The 20,134-nt window shown below is 50.6% G+C and overlaps 1 protein-coding gene across 5 annotated transcripts in view; it reads right to left on the reverse strand.

The window, feature by feature from the left end:
• Positions 1 to 52: 52 nt before the first annotated feature.
• The window catches only part of ANKRD13B (ankyrin repeat domain 13B), a 34,038-nt gene continuing 13,956 nt past the window's right edge, over positions 53 to 20,134 (reverse strand). Inside the window, exons 3-17 of one of the 5 annotated variants that reach the window (XR_014520077.1) lie at positions 18,768 to 18,892; positions 17,972 to 18,017; positions 17,337 to 17,480; positions 15,822 to 16,011; positions 13,927 to 13,993; positions 13,625 to 13,706; positions 13,089 to 13,153; positions 10,676 to 10,806; positions 10,388 to 10,545; positions 9,137 to 9,295; positions 7,757 to 7,920; positions 6,304 to 6,380; positions 1,774 to 4,373; positions 1,666 to 1,702; positions 53 to 1,518 (exon numbers count right to left, since the gene is read on the reverse strand). Coding sequence is in view for 1 of the 5 variants with exons in the window: in XM_083479897.1 (XP_083336023.1) it covers positions 4,151 to 4,373; positions 6,304 to 6,380; positions 7,757 to 7,920; positions 9,137 to 9,295; positions 10,388 to 10,545; positions 10,676 to 10,806; positions 13,089 to 13,153; positions 13,625 to 13,706; positions 13,927 to 13,993; positions 15,822 to 16,011; positions 17,337 to 17,480; positions 17,972 to 18,017; positions 18,768 to 18,892 (1,631 nt within the window). In the remaining 4 variants the exon portion in view is untranslated. Of the gene's footprint in view, positions 1,522 to 1,554; positions 1,703 to 1,764; positions 4,374 to 6,303; positions 6,381 to 7,756; positions 7,921 to 9,136; positions 9,296 to 10,387; positions 10,546 to 10,675; positions 10,807 to 13,088; positions 13,154 to 13,624; positions 13,707 to 13,926; positions 13,994 to 15,821; positions 16,012 to 17,336; positions 17,481 to 17,971; positions 18,018 to 18,767; positions 18,893 to 20,134 lie in introns of those variants that run through there. The other 4 variants (XR_014520078.1, XR_014520079.1, XR_014520080.1 and 1 more) reach the window with 4 other exon arrangements.

Below are 20,134 nucleotides of genomic sequence, written 5' to 3' on the forward strand. Positions count from 1 at the left end.
AACTACGGCCCTTTCCCAACAGACGCCAAAAGGACGGAGGCAGGAGACAGCGAAGGTTCACGAGGTTTTATTTTGTGTCTCTGTGTAGGTAACACACCTGAGCAGGCTGGTTGTTGTGGTCCCTCCCCTCAGAGAGTGGCTTCCCCCTGGCACGTGGGAGTTAAGGACCCACAGCCTTTCCGAAGAGCCACACCCACCCCCGATCCACCCCCAAACTGTGCACGACACATTTGTCTTGTCTCGGTGGGGTGTTGAGGTTGGGGCACGTCTGAGAACTAGGCCTAGAGGCGTATCTCTGGCCCCCCGCCATTGCCTGGCAAAGGTTTTGGACAAGGAAGAGGCATGTGTGTGTGTGTGTGTATTTGTGTGTAGGTTAGCACCATTGAACAACGGGGGTTGTCGTGACCTCGGAGAGCTCCAGACGCCCTAGGAGGGCTACACCAGGGGAGGTGTGTTTTTCAGGGAGAAGGGGGGAGGAATAAGAACTGGAGCAGACCCTTAGCTGCAGCATACAGACCCCTCCCTTAAAGCCAGTGGTCATGGCTGAAACCTTCCATTTCAAAGCCGCTGGCTTGGTTGAGCAAACCATGGTTTACTGTGACGTCCGCCAACTTCCGAGCTCTGTCTCAAAGAGGAAAAGAAGCGAAGAGTTTGGGGCAGGGATCTGTGGGAGAGCAGAGGACAGTGAGGCGGGTTCAGGGCCGTCACGTGGAGGATGGAGCAAGCTTGTTTTCTGCCGCTCCGGAAGGCAGGACCCGAACCCATGGCTTCAAGTTACGAGAAGGGAGAGTCCGACTCAACATCAGGAAGAACGTTCTGGCGGCGAGAGCTGCTTGGCGGTACAACAGGCTCCCGGCAGGTTTGTAAGCGGAGCTTGGGTGGCCACCTGGCGTGTATGATCATGTTGAGATTCCTGCATCACAGGGGGTTGGGCTAGATGACCCTTGGGGGTCCCTTTCAACTCTACGGTTCTTCGCTGCTAGGGGGGCACCAAGCTGCACACGTCTCCGCCTTCAAAATCAACCTGCCCATTTACACTGACTCAGGTGTAGGCAGCAACTGGAGCCCTGGAGATGTCAAGGAAAGCTTGCCCCACTTCCCGGGCTTGGGGGGTGCTGCTTCCTCCCCCCGCGCCTGGCACTTAGGGTTCCCCTTGCCCTCCCTTTGGAGTTTGGAAGCCATGTTTAGGCAAAAGCAGCATTGCAGCGTTGATACCAAACAGGGAGGGTTGGGAATCAGGCAGGAGAGACCTGGGTTTTTGAAGAGCAGGGTTCGTAAGTGCACTTGGTGCTGGGCGGCAGGGAAGGGCAGAGGCTACTGGCTGAATTGCAGCCTTCAGATTAAAATAATCTAGAATTTATCTCCAGGATCCACCTCCAGGTTAAATTATCCCAGCGCTGTGGACTTTCAAAATGCAGGGCAGAAAGTGGCGTCCCTCCCATCCTGCCTCTCTATTGGGCGCTTGGAATCCCCAGGCCCCACCTCCTCCTTAGCCCCACCCCTGCCTAGAGGCCCCACCTCCTCCCTGGCCACACCTCTGCCTGCAGGCCCCACCTCCTCCCTGGCCACACCCTCTCCCTGCAGGCCCCACCTCCTCCCTGGCCACACCCTCTCCCTGCAGGCCCCACCTCCTCCCTGGCCACACCTTCTCCCTACAGGCCCCACCTCCTCCCTGGCCACACCCTCTCCCTACAGGCCCCACCTCCTCCCTGGCCACACCTCCCTGCAGGCCCCACCTTCTCCCTGGCCCCACCTTCTCCCTACAGGCCACACCCCTCACTGCCCCTGCTTTATACTCTGCTTGAAGATTTCTGCCTGGAAATGCATCCTGGAGCTCTGGTCCTGCCTCTGGATGGAGGATAGAGCAGAGTGAACACAGGTAAAATTTGCATCCTTTGCTCCGCCTGCTTTCCCCTAGCCCCGCCCACCAACGTCCTTCCTTGCCAATCATCTCCTGCTTCTCTCCATATCTGGGCACCAATTTTCCTGCTCTGATTCAAGCGCAAGTTTAAAAAAAAGGCTTGTGAAGGGAAGACCCACTGCAGGGAGGGGGAAGGCTGTGTGCTATCAAGGTGTGCAACGTTTTAAACTTAAACCAACACCTTGCTGCAATTTCGGCATTGCAAGAGGTTGGAGTAGATGATCCAGGGATCCCTTCCAACTATGCAACGCTAAAGTCCCTGTATAATACCTATCCATTCTGCCATTTTATTCTCCCCCCCCCCCCCGCTTGTGACATTGATGGTTTCTCCCAGGCAAGGGGAAGAGATCAATACATTTTGGATGGAGCTGGAACCATGGTGTTGTACTCAAAGCTGATTCTCCTCAGAGTAGACCCATTGGAGCGCATAGATATGACTGACTTGGGTCCATTAATTTCAATGGTCTACTCTGTAAGCAGCCTCACGACTCCACCTTGTCACTCTGCTTTCCTGCCCATCAGCCACATGTATCTCTGGTGTCAATGAGGGCTAGAACCTTGCTGCTTTTAAATGAAAGCTGTTAGCCTGAACTAAAAATGACATTAAATTCTCTCCTGGTTAGTTAGTTAGTTTGTAAATAATGAGCAGCCCCACAGACTGCTTTGAAGACTGGGGCTGGAGAGATTAAGCAGTACTTGAGAACGTGTTTAAACCTGTCTAACGCTAATTTCCCATAATCTGGATTCTTAAACTGTGACTCCTGAATCATGGGGGGTTGGACTAAATGACCCTTTTGGGTCCCTTCCAACTCTACAATTCTATGGCTCCAATTAACTTTAATTTTCTATTTTTAAATTTCTCCCTCCAGAGCTAACAACTTAGGCTTTCCTCCCTCCCAGAGCTAATAGCAGTTGGTGAGGGTGGTTTATTTGGGGGGGGGGGTATTATTGTTATTGCTTTCTATCGATTTATTGGTTTATTTATAGTCCGTATAAGATACTCCGTTTTTTAATGCTTGATGTTTTGTTGTGTTTTTCTATATGTTGTCAGCCGCCCAGAGCGGCTGGGGAAACCCAGCCAGATGGGTGGGATATAAATTGAAAAAAAATACTATTTCAAATTATTATTACAGTCGTACCTTGGTTTTCGAACAGCTTAGTTCTCGAACGTTTTGGCCCCCAAACGCCAAAAACCCGGAAGTGAGTGTTCCGGTTTGGGAACGTTCTTTGGAACCCGAACGTCTGACGTGGCTTCTGTGACTTCCGATTGGCAGAAGCCACATCCTGGTTTTCGAGCGTTTTTGGAAGCAGAACGGACTCCCAGAATGGATCCCGTTTGAGAACAGAGGTACGACTGTAATAAGAACGTGAGAAGAGTCTGCGCCATTAATTTGTCCAGTTCTCTTTCAAAGCCATCTAGGCTGGCGAGTTAAGTTAGATCGGGGAACGTAGGACATTAAACAGCTCCTATTTCCACCCACGAATTCCCCCAACTTACAAGGCCAGCGGCTGCTGCATAGCAACCCCCCCCACAACCCCCCCAAAAAAGATCCACTCTGGTCTGATATTGATTCCCGCTCCCTTTCCTATATTCTGCTGGTGCCCAGAATTGCAGAAACACACACAGCCGCCCCCTGCCCCAGCCCCAAAGGGAGGGTGGGATGCTTTTCATGGGCAATGCATAACCGTGAGGACGGATCCTGCCCACCGCAGGATGGGGAAGACACCAAGCTAAGAGTCTGGCAGGCTGTACAGAGACAGGGATGAAGTGTTTTGAGTGTGTGTGTGTTTTTTTGGGGGGGAGCATGCATTTCTGCTTCTCTTCTCCCCCCCGCCACTTTGCTCCCCTAAGTGCCTCCACCGTGCAAAAACCTCCAGTTCGTTGAGACTTACCTGCCCAGCCCCCCCCCAATCGAGGAGTGGGGAGGGCTGTTAAATGGCTCAGTGTTGGGGAGGTGGGGCGCATTTGGCGCCTCCCCAGTCGGGTCAGTATTTCTACGCCCCTCCCCCATCCCCCAAATTCTTCCATTCCTGGCCCCCCCCCACCCAAAATCCTTGCTGATAAGTCACTTGGCATGGCTGAGAATAGAAAGGGGGGGTCCTCAGAGTCTGCGGAGCTCTGGCGCCACCTGGAGGCAGGCCAGGGGATTGTGCACGGGTGCTGCCGGCTCCCCACCATCGCGCAGCGCCCCCCCTCCCCGGATCATTGGGTGTGGGGGGGTTGTTCTGCTACTGTTCGGTGAGTGAGAGGCGCAGGATCCGCTCGAACTCCTCCTCTTCCTGCCGCGAGCGCCGCTCGGCCTCCTCTTGCTCCTTTGCGGACAGCTCCATGGCCAGGCGGAGTTGCTCTGCGTAACTGGGCAGCGGGTGGCTGGGCCCCCTGCCTGCCGTGGGCGCCGCGGGGGGCTGCTGTGGGGTTGTGGGGCGGGGCGGGGGCGTGTGCTGGGGCGTCCTGGAGGAGCAAAGGAAAGAGAGGTAACTGGCTGCTTAAGTCTGCAATTCAGTTAAATGATATCAGCCAAGGGGAGAGTTACCGTATTTTTTGCTCTACAAGACTCACTTTTTCCCTCCTAAAAAGTGAGGGGAAATGTGTGTGCGTCTTATGGAGCGAATGCTGCTTTCACTGCGCAGCGATCCCTCTTGCTGTTCTGGCTTCTGAGATTCAGAATATTTTTTTTCTTGTTTTCCTCCTCCAAAAACTAGGTGTGTCTTGTGGTCTGGTGCGTCTTATAGAGCAAAAAATACGGTGATTCTGCTGCCTGAATGGAATTACAGTGGTACCTTGATTCCCGAACTCCATCCATTCTGGAAGTCCGTTTGACTTCCAAAACGTTTGCAAACCAAGGCATGGCTTCTGATTGGCTGATTGACCCGAAAACAATGCCATCAGCCAAAACGGACATTCGGCTTCCAAAAAACATCTGCAAACCAGAACACTTACTTGCAGGTTTGCGATGTTCGGGAGCCGATTTGTTTAGGAGCCAAGCCGTTCGGGAACCAAGGTACCACTGCATAACATACAGTGGTGCCCCGCAAGAAGACGAATGCATCGCAAGACGGAAAACTCGCTAGACGAAAGGGTTTTCCGTTTTGGAGGTGCTTCGCAAAACGAAATTCCTATGGGCTTGCTTCGCAAGACGAAAATGTCTTGCGAGTTCCTGTGGGTTTTTTTTCCTTCCCCCCCTTTCTAAGCCGCTAAACCGCTTATCAGCTGATCCGATAAGCTGATAAGCCGCTAAAAGCCGCTAATAGCGCTAATCCGCTAATCCGTCAATGGGCTTGCTTCGCAAGACGAAAAAACTGCTAGACGAAGAGAATCACAGAACAGATTCTTTTTGTCTTGCGAGGCACCACTGTACACTGATTTTGATTTATTTCATTTTGTGAGGATGTGGGAAGAGTCCTGTTGGAGCAGGCCAAAGAGGGCCCCTCGGGTCCAGCATCCTGTTCTCACAGAATCATGAGGGCTAGGAACTTGTCTCTTAAAAACGAAAATGAGTTTCTCCAAAAGCTGAATTCCATAGCTAGCATTAAAGAACAGAGCCTGCTGGATCAGGCCAAGCCAAAATATTCCCGCATTGCAAAGACTAGATGACCCTCGTGGTCCCTTCCGATTCTACAAATTCTATGATTCTGTGGTTCTGAAAAGGCCCCTTGAATCCTGTTCTCCCAGCAAGCTCTTCTGATGTGAGAATGGACAGTTTTACTGCGTTTACTACACTGAATGCTGGATCCCACCCACCCACCCACCAACCAGCCATGGACAAGAACATCTACCGCCAAGCCAACGTTGAAAAATACAACCCTTCCCGTTGTTCCCTCTTTCAACATATCACAATACGAAACCAGTAACCACTTAGAAAGGATAATGCTTCTCCTCCCCTCTACAATTTTGCCAGTTCCATCCTCTGATGTTCTTAACGCTTATACCATAATAAAAGATGTTCTTCTTTTACGAATGAAGTGGTCCACAAAAGCTTGGGGCCGTAATAAAATGTGTCAAGCCTTTAAAGTAAAACAAGGCTCTTTGTGGATGTTGACAAACAACTGGGAGTCAACAACCAGGAGACAAACGACAGTGGGAACACCCAAAAGGTGCCTTACTATGTCCAGTTAGGTCTCTGAATCAAAACCAAATCTTTTGCTAACCAGGAATGGACTTTTGCATCAGCTCAGTGTTGAAAACAAATCCCTAAGCTCAGAGACACTCTGTTCTTAAAAGTTTTCCCCAATGTATCTTTTGCAATTGGTTCTGGCTGGAGGGCTTGGGGGTTCTGTTAAAGAAACCCAAAGCAGATCTGACCAGGGTGAAGTTTGCCCGCCCCTGGTGTGGAGACCCCAGAAATGGAGAAGGGATGTTGTCAGAAGCATCCTGCGCTCACCTGTCGACTTTGCGCCCGTCTTGGGACATGGGGTGGGTGCCTGGCTTGCTGTTCGTCAGGGCCTCCCAAATGGTAACCTGCAGGGGACAAGAGGGGATGAGGTGGGGGGGGGCAGCAGAAGACATTTGCTCCTCGATGCACCTGAGAGCTCGGACCCTCACTTTTCTGCCCGCTTTTGTACTGTAGTTTAGCATTCTGCATACGAGGGGAAAAAAGGAAGGTTCTCCTTCCATTTTCAGCTGACCAGAGTTTAGTGTTACGTCCCAATCTGAACAAAGCATGGTTAGTTGTGGTGGTCATGTGGGATTGCTATGAGGAATTATGAAAAATGAAGCAAGCCATTGTGTCAGCAGTGAAAACATCGCTTTGACTGGGTTTGAGTCACTGACACGGTTTCTGATTAATCCCACAAGCCTCTGCATCTCTGCCCCATTTTCCCTATGCCTGACAGTCACGTATAAAGCATTCTACACAGAAATATAAAGAGGTAGCTGTGATGTAGCTTTTGTTAATTTTAGGTGGATCTTAGGGCCAGGAACAGAATTCACATGGAGGTGGTAAAATGCCTGTCTTTCCTTTTATGACCTCCGGGGTTTGCTACATGCATTCCTCCTTGGTTCCTGTTTATTTAGCCTCAACATGTATGCATACGCAAATAGGAAATAGTTCTTTGTAGATAAGAGGCTTCCTCTGATCTGACTTTGTCCCCACGTGGGGATTTCTTGAAATGCTCAGAGGAAATCTGATTGGTTCTTACAAACGCTGTGTTAAAGTTCTTTTGTGAATAAAACGACCTGGGCCAGGGAGTGGCAAGCGCACTTTCTCCCAGGGTCTTACTGGTCAAGCCTCGTGTCTGTTGTATTAATCAGGGTCCAGTCCTTCCTTTGCCTTCAGAACGCAACAGCTTGTCTTAAGCATACTTTGTTCAACTGTGGTTTGCCGAAACCACAGTTTCTGAAGCTGGCTCATTCCCTTTAAACTGTAAGTTCAACCACAGTTTAGGGTTCAGGCATGAAGGGACATTGCAGACAGAAACAGACGCACCGGAAGAAAAGAGGGAAGAGAGTGAGAGCCCAGAAACACTGCATGTCACAGCAAACCATAGTTGATTGTTGCAACCAAACCAGCCCTTGGGACTGTCTGGCCTGTGTAATGATGTCTCTTGCTTGCCTGGAAGGAGCAATGCACATACAGATGAGAGCCATGTCTGGTGTGCAGCCACTGAGAGGTTCTCACTAGGTTCCCCAGCCTTGCTTTAGCAGATTACTCTCGCTCTCCCCTGAATGGTAACACCTCCCCTACGCAAAGCTTTCCCCACCAGCCAGGCTCCTGGAGGTCTTTTGAGATGCCAGAATGGGGTGTCTGCCAGTGACTCTTCTGCATGCAGAATAACAGATCCCCCAAGCCCTACAGCTCTGGTCTCGGGGAACAGGGGAGAGATGGAGAGGCCCACCTGGTCATACTCGCTCCCAGCTTCTAGCAAACTCTGCTGGATGGCGAATTGGAGGAGGTCATCGTCGTCTTCTCCCCGCAGGGGCTCCGGATGAGTCCCAATGACGCTGTAGCCTCGCGGGGCCTCAAACAGAGACGGGTCCATCTCATAGCACCGGCAGGAGCCTGGGGGGGGGTGGAGAGGATCAAAGCCACAGCACAGCCCCCCTGCCAAAGAGGTCTCGCTTCATCAAGCCTTCCTCTGCTTACTCCCCACCCCAGAAAATGTACCTGCGCCCTCCCCCTTGCTCTGCCGAATGGGGCCTCGGACTTCTGCCCTGAAGTTTCCTCTGGTTTCCTCCGCTATGGCTCTGCTCTGTATTTTGGAAGGTGGTTTTCCTGTTTGCTGGAATCAGGTTTTGCAGGAGAGCTTCCTAGACCAAGGAGCAGATTCCTGCCTGTATTTGGAGACGGTCAGACGCCATCTTGAATCAAGATGGCGGGCTGCATCTTTCGAAACTGCAGTGGAGAACAGTCTTTACCAAAGGTGTCATGGGCTTTGAAGACACTCAAACTCAGGATGCAAGGGAGAAACGTGCTAGGAGGAAGGCACGCTTGGGAAATCCACACCGTGATCAACTCCCGCCCAGAAACCTATGTCCCCACTGCGGAAGGACGTGTGGATCAGGAATTGGCCTCCACAGCCACTTACAGGCTCATTGTTAAAACCGTGTTTATGGAAGACAATCTTACTCGGCTACGAGTGATTGCTGCTGAAGGCTGAAGTAGAAGGAGAAGGAGAAGGAGGTTTTAGCCACTTGTTTCTAAATTGCACTGATTATTATAATTTTGTTTCTGAAACTTCCGAAGCAATTTTGGGCACATGGCCCCTAAGTGGTGTTATGATTTCTTCTGAGTGCGTTGGACATTTTGTATCTTGCTTCATGCCCCCTCCATTCCTTTTAAAAGCCCCCCCCCCCTTTTACATCCATTTCCCTCGTGCCTCACAGAGCTGAGGGGACCCCCCCCCTCCAAAGGCTCCCAGCTGTTTCTTCAAACAGTACATAGCTAATCTATGGAACTCACTGCCACAGGAGGCAGTGACAACCACCAACCAAGACGGGTTTATAAGAGGACTGGACAAATTTGTGGAGTAGTGAAGGGCTGTCGATGGCCGCCAGCCACAATGGCTCTGCTATGGATACACAGACAGAGGCAGTTAAGTTTCTAAATCCCAGTTGCTGGAAACTGCAGGAGGGGAGAGGGGTCTTGTGTTCAAGTCTTGTGGGTTTTGCTTTGGGGCATCTGGCTGGTGACTGTGAGAAGAGGAGGCTGAACCAGATGGGACATGGGCCTGATCCAGCAGGTTTCCCTTATGTTCTTCCTCTGCCCCCCAACGTACCAAGAGAGCTGGAACTGCTTATGCTGGAGCGATCACTGCCTGGCGACGGGGCGTCACTGCCAGGGCTGCCGGCCCCTCGGATTGAGACCACAGCTTCATCGCAGCCATTGAGGTTTCCAAAGGTGATGCGGGCATTGAGGATGTGGAAAATGGGGATTTCTAGCCGGGTGGGGAGAGAACGAGAGAGATTAGGTCTTTTATGGAACATTAGTCCTACTCAGAGCCACTGAAATGAATAGACATGACAACAACAACAACAACAACAACAACAACAACAACAACAACAACAACAGCAACAACAACAACAACAACAACAACACATTTTATTTATACCCCACCCTCCCTGGCCAGAGCCGGGCTCAGGGCGGGTAACACCAACAAAATCACAGTAAAAACATAATACGGGGGGAAACGGGGGGAGAAAAGGGGGGGAAAAACCAATTTAAAATACAAGTTAAAATGCAATTTAAAATGCAGCCTCATTTTAAAGTAGCCGATAAATCAAGACCATAAGGGGAGGGAAACATAAGGGTCAGACCGAGTCCAAACCAAAGGCCAGGCGGAACAGCTCTGTCTTGCAGGCCCTGCGGAAAGATGTCAAGTCCTGCAGGGCCCTAGTCTCTTGTGACAGAGCGTTCCACCACGTTAGGGCCAGTGCTGAAAAGGCCCTGGCCCTAGTTGAGACCACTCTAACCTCCTTGAGGCTCGGGACCTCCAAAGTGTTGTTATTTGTGGACCTTAAGGTCCTATCTGGGTTGGCATCCATCTGTCTCTGAAGACAATGGAGTGCACCTCCAATGGGGCAGATGACAGGTTTGTGAATAGGAATTTTAGGGGGGGGTGTTACAGGGGGAAAAGAATAAGAAAAGCCCTGCATGTTGGGTGTGGCATCTCCAATCCCTATATTGATGAGAAAACATCTGCGTAAATGCAGCTCAAAAAGCAGCCGAGGATGGAGGGGATGACCTCTCTGCATTTCAGGCCACGAATGTGAGCACACCCAGTGTCGTCTACAGCCCTGCCTGCCCAGAATTGGCCATGATTCCTGCACTGCTGGGGGTTGGACTAGATGACCCTGAGCCCCTTCCATCGCCATGATTTCTGGGCTCTCTTGCCCAGAGTCAAAGGAGCATTTCGTAAAGCCGTGGAGCTGCAAGGGACCTCGAGGGTCACATAGCTCAACCCGCTGCAATGCCCAAGCGTGAAGAAGGACCAATCAGCCCAGCTTGGTTGAGGGGAGGCTCTCCTCACCGATTTTCACAGGGAAGCCCGGGGGCAGGCGCAGAGTGATGAAGTCCCGCAGCTTGGCAAAGAGGGCGTTGCTGACGGCCATCAGGTCAATGATGGGGGCCACCTGCTCAGCCAGCGAGAGAGGGTGGTCTTCGCAGAGCCACAACTTCGCCTTGAACCTGACGGAGGGAGACAGAGAAGCCCAGGGGGGGGGGGGAGAGAGAGACTGTGAGCCCTGGGCTGTCCTTCACCTTCAGGCCACTCAAAGGAGGATCTCTATCCCTCCCTCCCTCCCTGCCACAGCCTCACTTCTGCGTCTTGGTGGTGAGTTCAATGGGGCGCCCCATATCCCGGCTGCCCAGCTCGAAAGTGGGGTTGAAGTATTCCTCTGGCGTGATGGCTGTGGGGTTGGCATGGCTCAAAGTTTGCGTGATGAGAGCCTGCAGGGAGAGAGAATGGAATTGGAATTGAAATACTTTATTGTCACAACTTGTATACCGCGAGATTACACAAGCACCCCACACTCAGCTCTCTTAGTCTTTTTGCTAATGCTTTTTATTAAGTTTTCTTTAACACAAACAAAACAAAATAAATACACTAATGTTCTACGGTCGTATGTACACTTATTTTCTCAACGCTCTATCAAGCACGGACTTCCCTCCCTCACTTCAAAGGTTTTCATATTAATCTTTCCTTTTTTACATACTCTTAACATCATCCTATTCATGTCATGGGACACGGGTGGTGCTGTGGGTTAAACCACAGAGCCTAGGACTTGCCGATCCGGGTCACGTGGGCAGCATGACTAAGCCGCTTCTGGTGAACCAGAGCAGCGCATGGAAATGCCGTTTACCTTCCCACCGGAGCCGTACCTATTTATCTACTTGCACTTTTGACATGCTTTCGAACTGCTAGGTTGGCAGGAGCAGGGACTGAGGAACGGGAGCTCACCTCGTTGCGGGGATTCGAACTGCCGACCTTCTGATCGGCAAGTCCTAGACTCTGTGGTTTAACCCACAGCGCCACCCGCATCCCTACCACCTTCCGTAGGCACTTCCTATCAGCTGATGTCAAACCAGCATCCCACACCGTGATGCAGTATGAAAGGACACTTTCTATTGTGGACCGGTAGAAGGAGATAATCAAATGTCGATTGACATCGTTCTTTCGCAACACTCTGAGAATACACAAAATCGGAGAGTTGGAAAGGGACCCCTGGGGTCATGGGGTCCAAGCTCCTCCAATTCCGGAAGCGCGGCTAAACAATCCCAGGTGGGTGGACAGCCGAGCTCTGCTTAAAACCCCTTATGGAGGAGAGTCCGTTCTGCTGCTGAACGGCTTCTACCATCAGAAAGTTCTCCCTAATGTTGGAATCTCCTTTCTTATAACTTGAATCCACTGGTTTGGATCCTATCCTCCAGAGCAGGAGAAAACAAGCTCGCTCCATCTTCCAAGTGACAACCCTCTGGATATTGGAAGATGCCTCTCCTATCTCCTCTTTTCCAGGCTAAACATTCCCAGCTCCTTCAACCATTCCTCATCAGGCTTGGTTTCCAGACCCTTCATCATTTAGGTAGCCCTCCTCTGCGCATGTTCCACCTTATCATTATACTCCTTAAACTCTAGTGGAGGACTTTGGGTGGATGTCGGCACTCCAGACACTTTAGGGGGTGGGGGCGGTGTTTGGGAAACCAAGGCAAGGTTGGAGGGAGGGTATCCTCAGAAGAAGCCTTGGTTTCTGCTTGAGATCCTTTCTATCCCACCTTACGAGGGGGACAGCGAGTCAGTGAAGGCATTGTGGTTAGAGTGTCGGACTGGGACCCCGGGGAGACCAGGGTTCGAATCTTCCCACTTGGCCATGAAGCTCTCGCTGGGTGACTTCAGGCCAGTCAATCCCTCTCAGCCTAATCTACCTCGCAGGGCTGTTCTGGGGATTAAATGAGGAGGTGTGGAGAATGAATGAATGAATGAATGAATGAATGGAACCATCATCAGCAATAAAACCTGAAAAAACGGACAGAGGCCTTTTTCAGCCTTAGGGCCACACTGCCTTTCAGACAAGCTTCTGGGGGCCACATGCGAGAGGTTGGTGGAGCTGGAGGCAAAAGGGGGTGGGACGAGAAATGCAAATTTTACCTTCATGCACTAGGCTGGTTTCTACACAAACATACACCCTCTCTGTCCTCTATCCTGGAGCTGTTAGCAGAGCTCAGGATGGGGCAAAAACAAGGGGCAGTGAGGGGTGTGGCCTGTGTAGGGGGCGTGGCTCGGGAGGGGCTTGGCCTGTGTAGGGGGCGTGGCCTGGGGAGAGTCCCAGGGGCCAAGCAAAGAAGCCTGGAGATCCACATCTGGCCCTTGGTCTGAAGATCTCCAGCTGTGCTGCAAAACATTATTAGAGTGGTACCTTGGTTTACAAACTTAATCCATTCCGGAAGTCCATTCTTAAACCAAAGCTTTCTTAAACCAAGGTGTGCTTTCCCATAGGAGCAGGGGACTCAATTTACCAATGGAACACACTCAACTGGAAGCAGAACATGTTCTGCTTCCAAGGCAAAGTTCACAAACCAAAACACCTACTTCCGGGTTTGCAGCGTTCTTAATCCAAGTTGTTCATAAACTAAGCTGTTCTTAAACCAAGGTACCACTGTACAACAAAAGGAGCCTTCAAATGGCCTCTGGGGTGCAGTGTCCCCCATACCTGCTGCCCCCACTTATTACTCACCCCATTGTTGGGGCCCACATGTTGTTCGGCAATGCCCAGGAAGGACTGGAGAGGGGTTTTCCCGCCTGTAAAAGACAGACACACCAGTAGAGCTTTTTCCCAGGCTGGGAACCTGTGGCTTTCTCAATGCTCTCGGTCGTCAGCCCTCATCCCAGCTCTGAGACTTTGGGAACGGGCCACAGCTCAGCAGTAGAGCATCTACACATAGGAAGCTGCCTTGGGCTGAGTTGGTCTCATCAAGCCCAGTGTTGCCTGCACTGACTGGCAGCAGCGGCTCGCCAGGCTTCCTAGTGAGGGGTTTTGTCCTACCTGAAGATGCCTTTGGAGACTCAACCTGGGACTGGCCACTGAGCTACAGCCCTTGATTTTAACTGGACTGGCAATCGGTTAAAACACGGGTGGACCGTCCACTGCAAATCCACTGGATCACTCTCCGTTTAGGCTCTAGACAGAGGCAGTGCGGCTCTTGGGTGTCAGGATTCTGCCCGCCTTGTACACCCTGGAAGACCCCCGCAAGGAGAGGTCAAAAGGCTTACCTTTGGTTTTTCCTTTGTGCTGCTCCGAGAGATGCTCAGTCCGCGTCCGAGTGATGAGCTCTACATTGGAAGCCCCGTAAACCTGAAGAGGGAGGCAGGGAAAACGCCAAAGGTTGCTGCCGGTGGCTCTGGGAAAGCGCAACTTCCCTTGGCTCCCCAACATTCCCTGCAGCCGCTTCAAGCTCCTCGTCTTCATCAATAAAGCTCTCTGCTTCCATCGCCCTGACTGTACGGTCCTTTGCTTACTCTCTCTACTCAAAGACCCTTCTCCTGAGAAGATACTCGCCCGGACCGGTCCTCACCTTGGCCTCGTACCCGTTCACCACCTCGGTCTTCTCACTCCTCCAGCCCAAAATACCCGTCTTGTTCCTGGAAGGGAGAGGTGGAACAACAGCAGAGGTGGAGATTAGCTCTCTCTCCCGGCCACGGAATAAATCGCCACTCAACTCCAGTTCAAAGAGGAAGATGGGGAGAGGCCAGGTGAAGCCCAGTCTTGGGTGCAATTTGGATACCAAGAGCAGCTGCTCCTCTTCCAGGAGAAAAAAGAAAGTCACGGACCTGAGAAATTACACAAAACAAATGAAATACCGTGAAAATCCCTGAAACGAGAAGTTTCAAAAAGCTTAATTTAGAAAAACCTAGAATTGTACAAAACGAGGTTTGTAGCCAGCATCCCGTTAAGGCTTTGTACAATTCTAGGTTTTTCTAAATTTTCCCTTAAACTTTTTGATTTTTATTATTTAGTTTATTTCTATGAGATAATATTTCTAGTCGATTACTTCTCGTTTCAGGGATTTTCGCGGTATTTCATTTGTTTTGTGTAGTAGCTCCTCTTCCAGGGGTAGAAGAACAGGCCTCCACCGTGGAAGCAATCAGCTGGAGGAGATGTTGCTTGGAGACACCTACAAGAGGGGTTCTCACAACTCAACCTAACCCAGCATTTTCAAAACGAGGGCCGCATGTTCTCCTGGGCAGCCTCTCAGGGGCCAGATCCCGGAGGCAAAAGAGGCGGAGCAATGCTTGAAAGTTCTCCCTTTGTCTAGTAATAATAATAATAGTAATTTATTATTTGTACTCCGCCCATCTGGCTGGGTCTCCCCAGCCACTCTGGGCAGTTTCCAACAAAGATTAAAAATACATTAAAATGTCAAACATTAAAAGCTTCCCTGAACAGGGCTGCCTTCAGATGCCTTCTAAATGTCAGGTAGTTGTTTATCTCTATGACATTTGGTGGGAGGGTGTTCCACAGAGCGGGCGCCACCACTGAGAAGGCCCTCTGCCCGGTTCCCTGTAACTTGTCTTCTCTCAGGGAGGGAACCGCCAGAAGGCCCTCGGCGCTGGACCTCAGTGTCCGGGCAGAACGATGGAGGTGGAGAACATTGTAGAGTAGTAGGAGAGATTCTACTCTCTCTGCCATGGACTGGCTGGATGCAGAGGAGTGGGGGGAGGCAGCAGCTGGGGAACCCCCAAGGGGAGAAGGGCCAGGGCCAGGGGAGTGGTCGTGGGACAACAATGACTGGTCAGAGGCAGACAAGGGAGAAGACTGGGAGGAGGAGGCGTCGGAAGCTAAAGAGGTAAGGACTTAGTGAGGAGGAAGAGGCTGGGGCCAAGAGAAATCCAGAATCAGAGGCATAAGTGGAGGCTGTAGAAGAGGAAGAGATGAGGCAGGCTGCTGAAGAAGCCAGGGACCAGCTCGTCTCCCCCTGACGGCCCAGAACCAGTAGAGGTATGAAGAGGGCGTAGCAAAGACAGGCAAGATGAAGGAGCCTCAGACTGCTTGGAAAAGACCTGGGGGAAGAGGAGATTTAGGGAGCTGTGGGAAGGTGGGGCCTCGCAACTGCCTCCTTGGGGCAAGTTCTGCTGGGAAGAGTTGCTGTGACCACTAGGCCTGCGCTGTTTTGTTTCTTTCACTAAAGAGTCAACTTCACCGACACCTTGTGAGTTGTGGCTGACCTGCTCCCGGCACCCACCTTAACACTGACACAAGCCTCTCTCTGCTCCTTCCAGCCCAGCAAAGAGGAACGACCAGGCGAAAACACTCAAGGAGAGGGTGAAGGAGGGGTGACGAGGGGCCAGGAAAGGGGTGTGGCTCAGGAGAGGGCGTGGCCTGGGGAAGAGGGCGTGGCTTGGGCTACATTTGGCCCGCAGGGCAGAGGTTTCCCTCCCCACTGCTCCAGAGGATGAGATCCTGGCTCACCTCTCAAAGGCAATGTTGCGCGTGTCCAACTGGGTGGCGACCACGGGGGCCAGGAGGCGGCCCATCACCTGCTCCTCCGTGGGCTGCACCATGGCCAGGAGTCCCTCCCGGTCGTGGGCAGCCAGCGCCAGCGTTTCGGTGTAGACCACTTGCCGGTCGTGGTCAATCTCCATCACGACGGCGCTGCTGTCTGCTGGGCAGAGGAAGAGAGAGAAATGACCAGTGCCCTCCTGAGAGGGATGTATCCTGACAATCTGGCTTGGCCAAAGGTGAAACCAGTGGAGTGTGCGGTCCCTTAGGGAAAATACGGCACTGCCCCACCATCCTCTGTCTGATCTCAGCCACCCCATACCCAGCTGCCTTCTTGCTGCCTGCCGGTCTCTGGGGCTGCCAGCTTCCTTCAGTCCCAGTGAGAACTCAGCAGGGAGGAGGAAGACGGGGACAAAACAGGAGTAAGCTGGCTCTGGCGCCACCTGCTGTCGGGCTCCCTGCCTTCTGCCCCATCTGCGCCCAAAGGGCAGCAGCCAACCCCCAAATTATTTATTTCTTTGATAATGTCAAAATAAAAAAATTCCTTCCAGTAGCACCTTAAAGACCAACTAAGTTAGTTCTTGGTATGAGCTTTCGTGTGCATGCACACTTCTTCAGATACACTGAAACAGAAGTTGCCAGATCCTTCTATATAGTGAGAAGGTGGGGAGGGGTATTACTCAGAAGGGTGGTGGGAATGGGAGATTTGTTCAGACCTGGTCTGAACAAAGACATTGGATTCTTATCTCATTATACATGACTAAGCCATTTTTCACCTTCTCACCCCTTGCCTTTTCCTGTAAGACCTATTGCAGTCGTTAAGAGTCGTCAACAGGCTCATCTCAGCTATCTGCTAATCTCCCATTCCCACCACCCTTCTGAGTAATACCCCTCCCCACCTTCTCACTATATAGAAGGATCTGGCAACTTCTGTTTCAGTGTATCTGAAGAAGTGTGCATGCACACGAAAGCTCATACCAAGAACTAACTTAGTTGGTCTTTAAGGTGCTACTGGAAGGAATTTTTTTATTTTGACTATAGCAGACCAACACGGCTACCTATCTGTAACTTTGATAATGTGTATACCCCTCAGTATCAAACAACAAAAGACCCCACACAAATTGTAGCAATTGCAGCACCAAAGCTGCTAGATGCACCAATACAACTTCAGGAACAAGCTTTTTTTCACCCTTCAGCCTAGTCTACCTCACAGGATTGTTGTGGAGGCGACAGGCAGGTGTCTGCTGCCTCAAGGCCCTTAGAGCAGGTTAGGAATACAGAACAGCTAGACAGTGAACACATACTTTATATAACTCATCACAATATAATTGTGCCCTGTTTCACAACCATGCACTCCCGCAGTCCCCCCAAAAGCACTGACTTTCTTCAACGGGAAAGCGTGGCCCATGAATCTCCCTCCTTCCTCAAGTTCCCTTCCCTACGGGGCCCCGGAACGCGAAGCGGCTCAGCTGAGCTCCCAACAACCTTGTCCTCGGAAGATGAAACTGCGGCTGCCGCGCTGCCACGTCATGTGGTCAAAGCCCAGGAGTGTCGTGTCCACCCGGAGGTTCTGTCCACACTTCCAGACCTTGTACGTGTCGCTGGGGCAGATTTTGGAGACCAGGGGGACTGCCGAGGAGAGGGGAAGAGAGGCAGCGTTAGGTGTCGGTGCTTCTACATCATCTCCCAATTTACCCTGCCTGGTTTTAACTTTTCTGTTTGGTTTTGGCTGCATGTATTTTTGCTGATTTTTAATGGAACAGTGGTCTATATAAATAAAGATCTTGCCTGCTGGGGCAAAGCAGGTCCCCATCCATGGCTCAGAGCTCCCCCTAAAAGCCTGGCTTGGAAACCCCAAAGTGGGGGGGAAAGGACTCTGTGCATGCTCAGAGGTGCTCTTGAATTATCCCAAGGATGCACAGAAGGCGCTGAGGATGGAAGATAAACCCCGGTTTACGATGATGTCCTGATATCACTTTTAATGGGGAAAAGGCAGGATGGGTGGGGGAGCCCACAACCTCATACCCAAATGAACCCAAAGTAGTTATTATTAATGTTGTTACATTTATTCTTATTAATCCTACAGTTGCTTTTTATTATTATTCTGCATGCAAACATACCCCAGCTTGTAAATTCCCATTTCATCTCCACGTAGAAATCTTGCGCCTGGTGTAAGGAGAGAAGAGGTCAAAGGTCAAGGGCTACAGAGGTCAAAGGGATGCCGGATGCCTGGGTTCACTCTTGGCCCAGCCGTAGCCCAATCTTCTAGGTATGAGGCTTGAAAAACTGGCCTCTAGCCCAACTACAGTGGTACCTCTAGATACGAACGGGATCCGTTCCGGAGCCCCGTTCACATCTAGAGGTAAACGTATCTAGCAACATCATGTCTGCACATGCGCATGTCATTTTGAGCGTCTGCGCATGTGCAAGCAGCGAAACCCGGAAGTAACATGCTCCGTTACTTCTGGGTTGCCGCGGAGTGCAACTCGCTCAACTTGAAGCAAATTTAACCCGAGGTATGACTGTACCTCTCTCTGTGATTCATTCATTTAAATGTACAACTAAAGTTGCCAACTTTTTTTACCACCTCTGACTACTCTGCATTTAACAACAGCTCAAAACCCCAGGAATTAACAGACAGGAACATTTACACCTGTGTTGGACTTCAGCTCCCATCACAACCCTGTTTTGGACCACTCTGGCTGGCACTGATGGGAGTTGTAGTCCAACAGAGGAAGAGAGGAGAAACAGAGGCAGTGGAGGGGATGCATTTACTTCTGACAAAAGGCTATAGGTCCCTGCCCTGAGGGGGTTACAATCTAGAAAACCACCAGCAGCAGAGATAACCAAGAGAGCATTTTCCTTCTCCCTTAGGGATGACGATGGCGACGAGTTCCAGGAAGCCCCCCTGCCTACCTTGCGCAGCCTCTCAAGCAGGAGGGGGATGCCGGCCAGGCGCTTGATGGCCCGCTGGTAGTCACGGTAACGCAGCACCAGCTGAACAAGCTCCAGATCCCGGGTGCTCACCGCCTCCTGCAAGACTGTGGAGGGAAGAGCAAAGGAGAGTCGGGCTGGGGTGAGGCATTCTCAAAGTAAAGGAAGGATTGAACTCTGATTAATAAGAATACACACAGAGGCTTGAACCAGCAAGACTCTGGGAAGGGTGCGTATAATAATCTCTGCCTCCAGCCCCTGGCCCAGGTCGTTTTATTCACAAAAGAGCTTTTTACAGAGTGTTCGTAAGAACCAATCAGATTTCTTCTGAGCATTTCAAGAAACAAACCCCACGTGGGGACAAAGTTAAACTACCAAACTAATTAAGCACACATATTTCTGGGGTAAACAAAACAGAACTACAAAGGAGTGCCTTTGGCAACCCCTGAGGTCATAAACAAGCAATATACATGATAAGAAGGAGGGCCAGGAAGACAGCAATCATTATCACCTTCAGGTGAGATCTGTTTCCTGGCCATAAGATTAACATCCTAAGTTTAACATATCAGAAAAGCTACATCAAAGAAACTTCCCCACTATCTTTATGTTTTTGTTTTTTTAAAATAATATTTATTAAGCTTTTCCAGACAGTAAAAATTACAAAATTATAAATAAGAAAATAAAGAAACATAACAATAGTAGAAGAAAAAGAGAAAAGATACAAAAATAGACATATAAAGAAGAAAATTAATAGAAAAGAGAAAAATAATCAGTATTTTCATATCATATCTTTCAATTACTTATTTCCTGACCTCCTCACACCCCCCTTTTCTGTATTCCAATTCACATAGTTAGTTCAGCAAATCCTTACCCTCTATCATTGCCCACTATCTTTATGGCCCAGGATGCATGCCTGGCGAAGCAACTAGGCTGTGTACATGACTTGTCAAGCAAGCAAAATGGGCAGTAGAGGAAATGGCCAGAGATGTAGGATTGTGGGATTTGGTCAGAAATTATTGTCAATGAATTAAACCCAGTCAACACAATGCATTCATCATGGACACAATGGCTTGATGCATATTTTATAATTCCTCATAGTAATCCCACCTGACCCCACACTCTGGATATTTGCACTCCTACACTGGGGGTGGGGGCATCTGGCATAAAGTTATTCCCATGGTTTAGTTGGAATCTTATTTCTTGCAGCTTGAAACCATGGGTTCGGGTCCTTTCCTCCAGAAAACAAGCTTTCCCCCTCTTCTATTTGAAGATGGCCACCCTATCTCCTTTCAGTTGCTTCTTTTCCCAGCTCCTTCAACCGTTCTTCATAAGGCTTACTTTCCAGACCC

The sequence above is a fragment of the Podarcis liolepis genome (assembly GCF_965112155.1).
Source record: "Podarcis liolepis genome assembly, chromosome: 16".
Taxonomy (NCBI): Eukaryota; Metazoa; Chordata; class Lepidosauria; order Squamata; family Lacertidae; genus Podarcis; species Podarcis liolepis.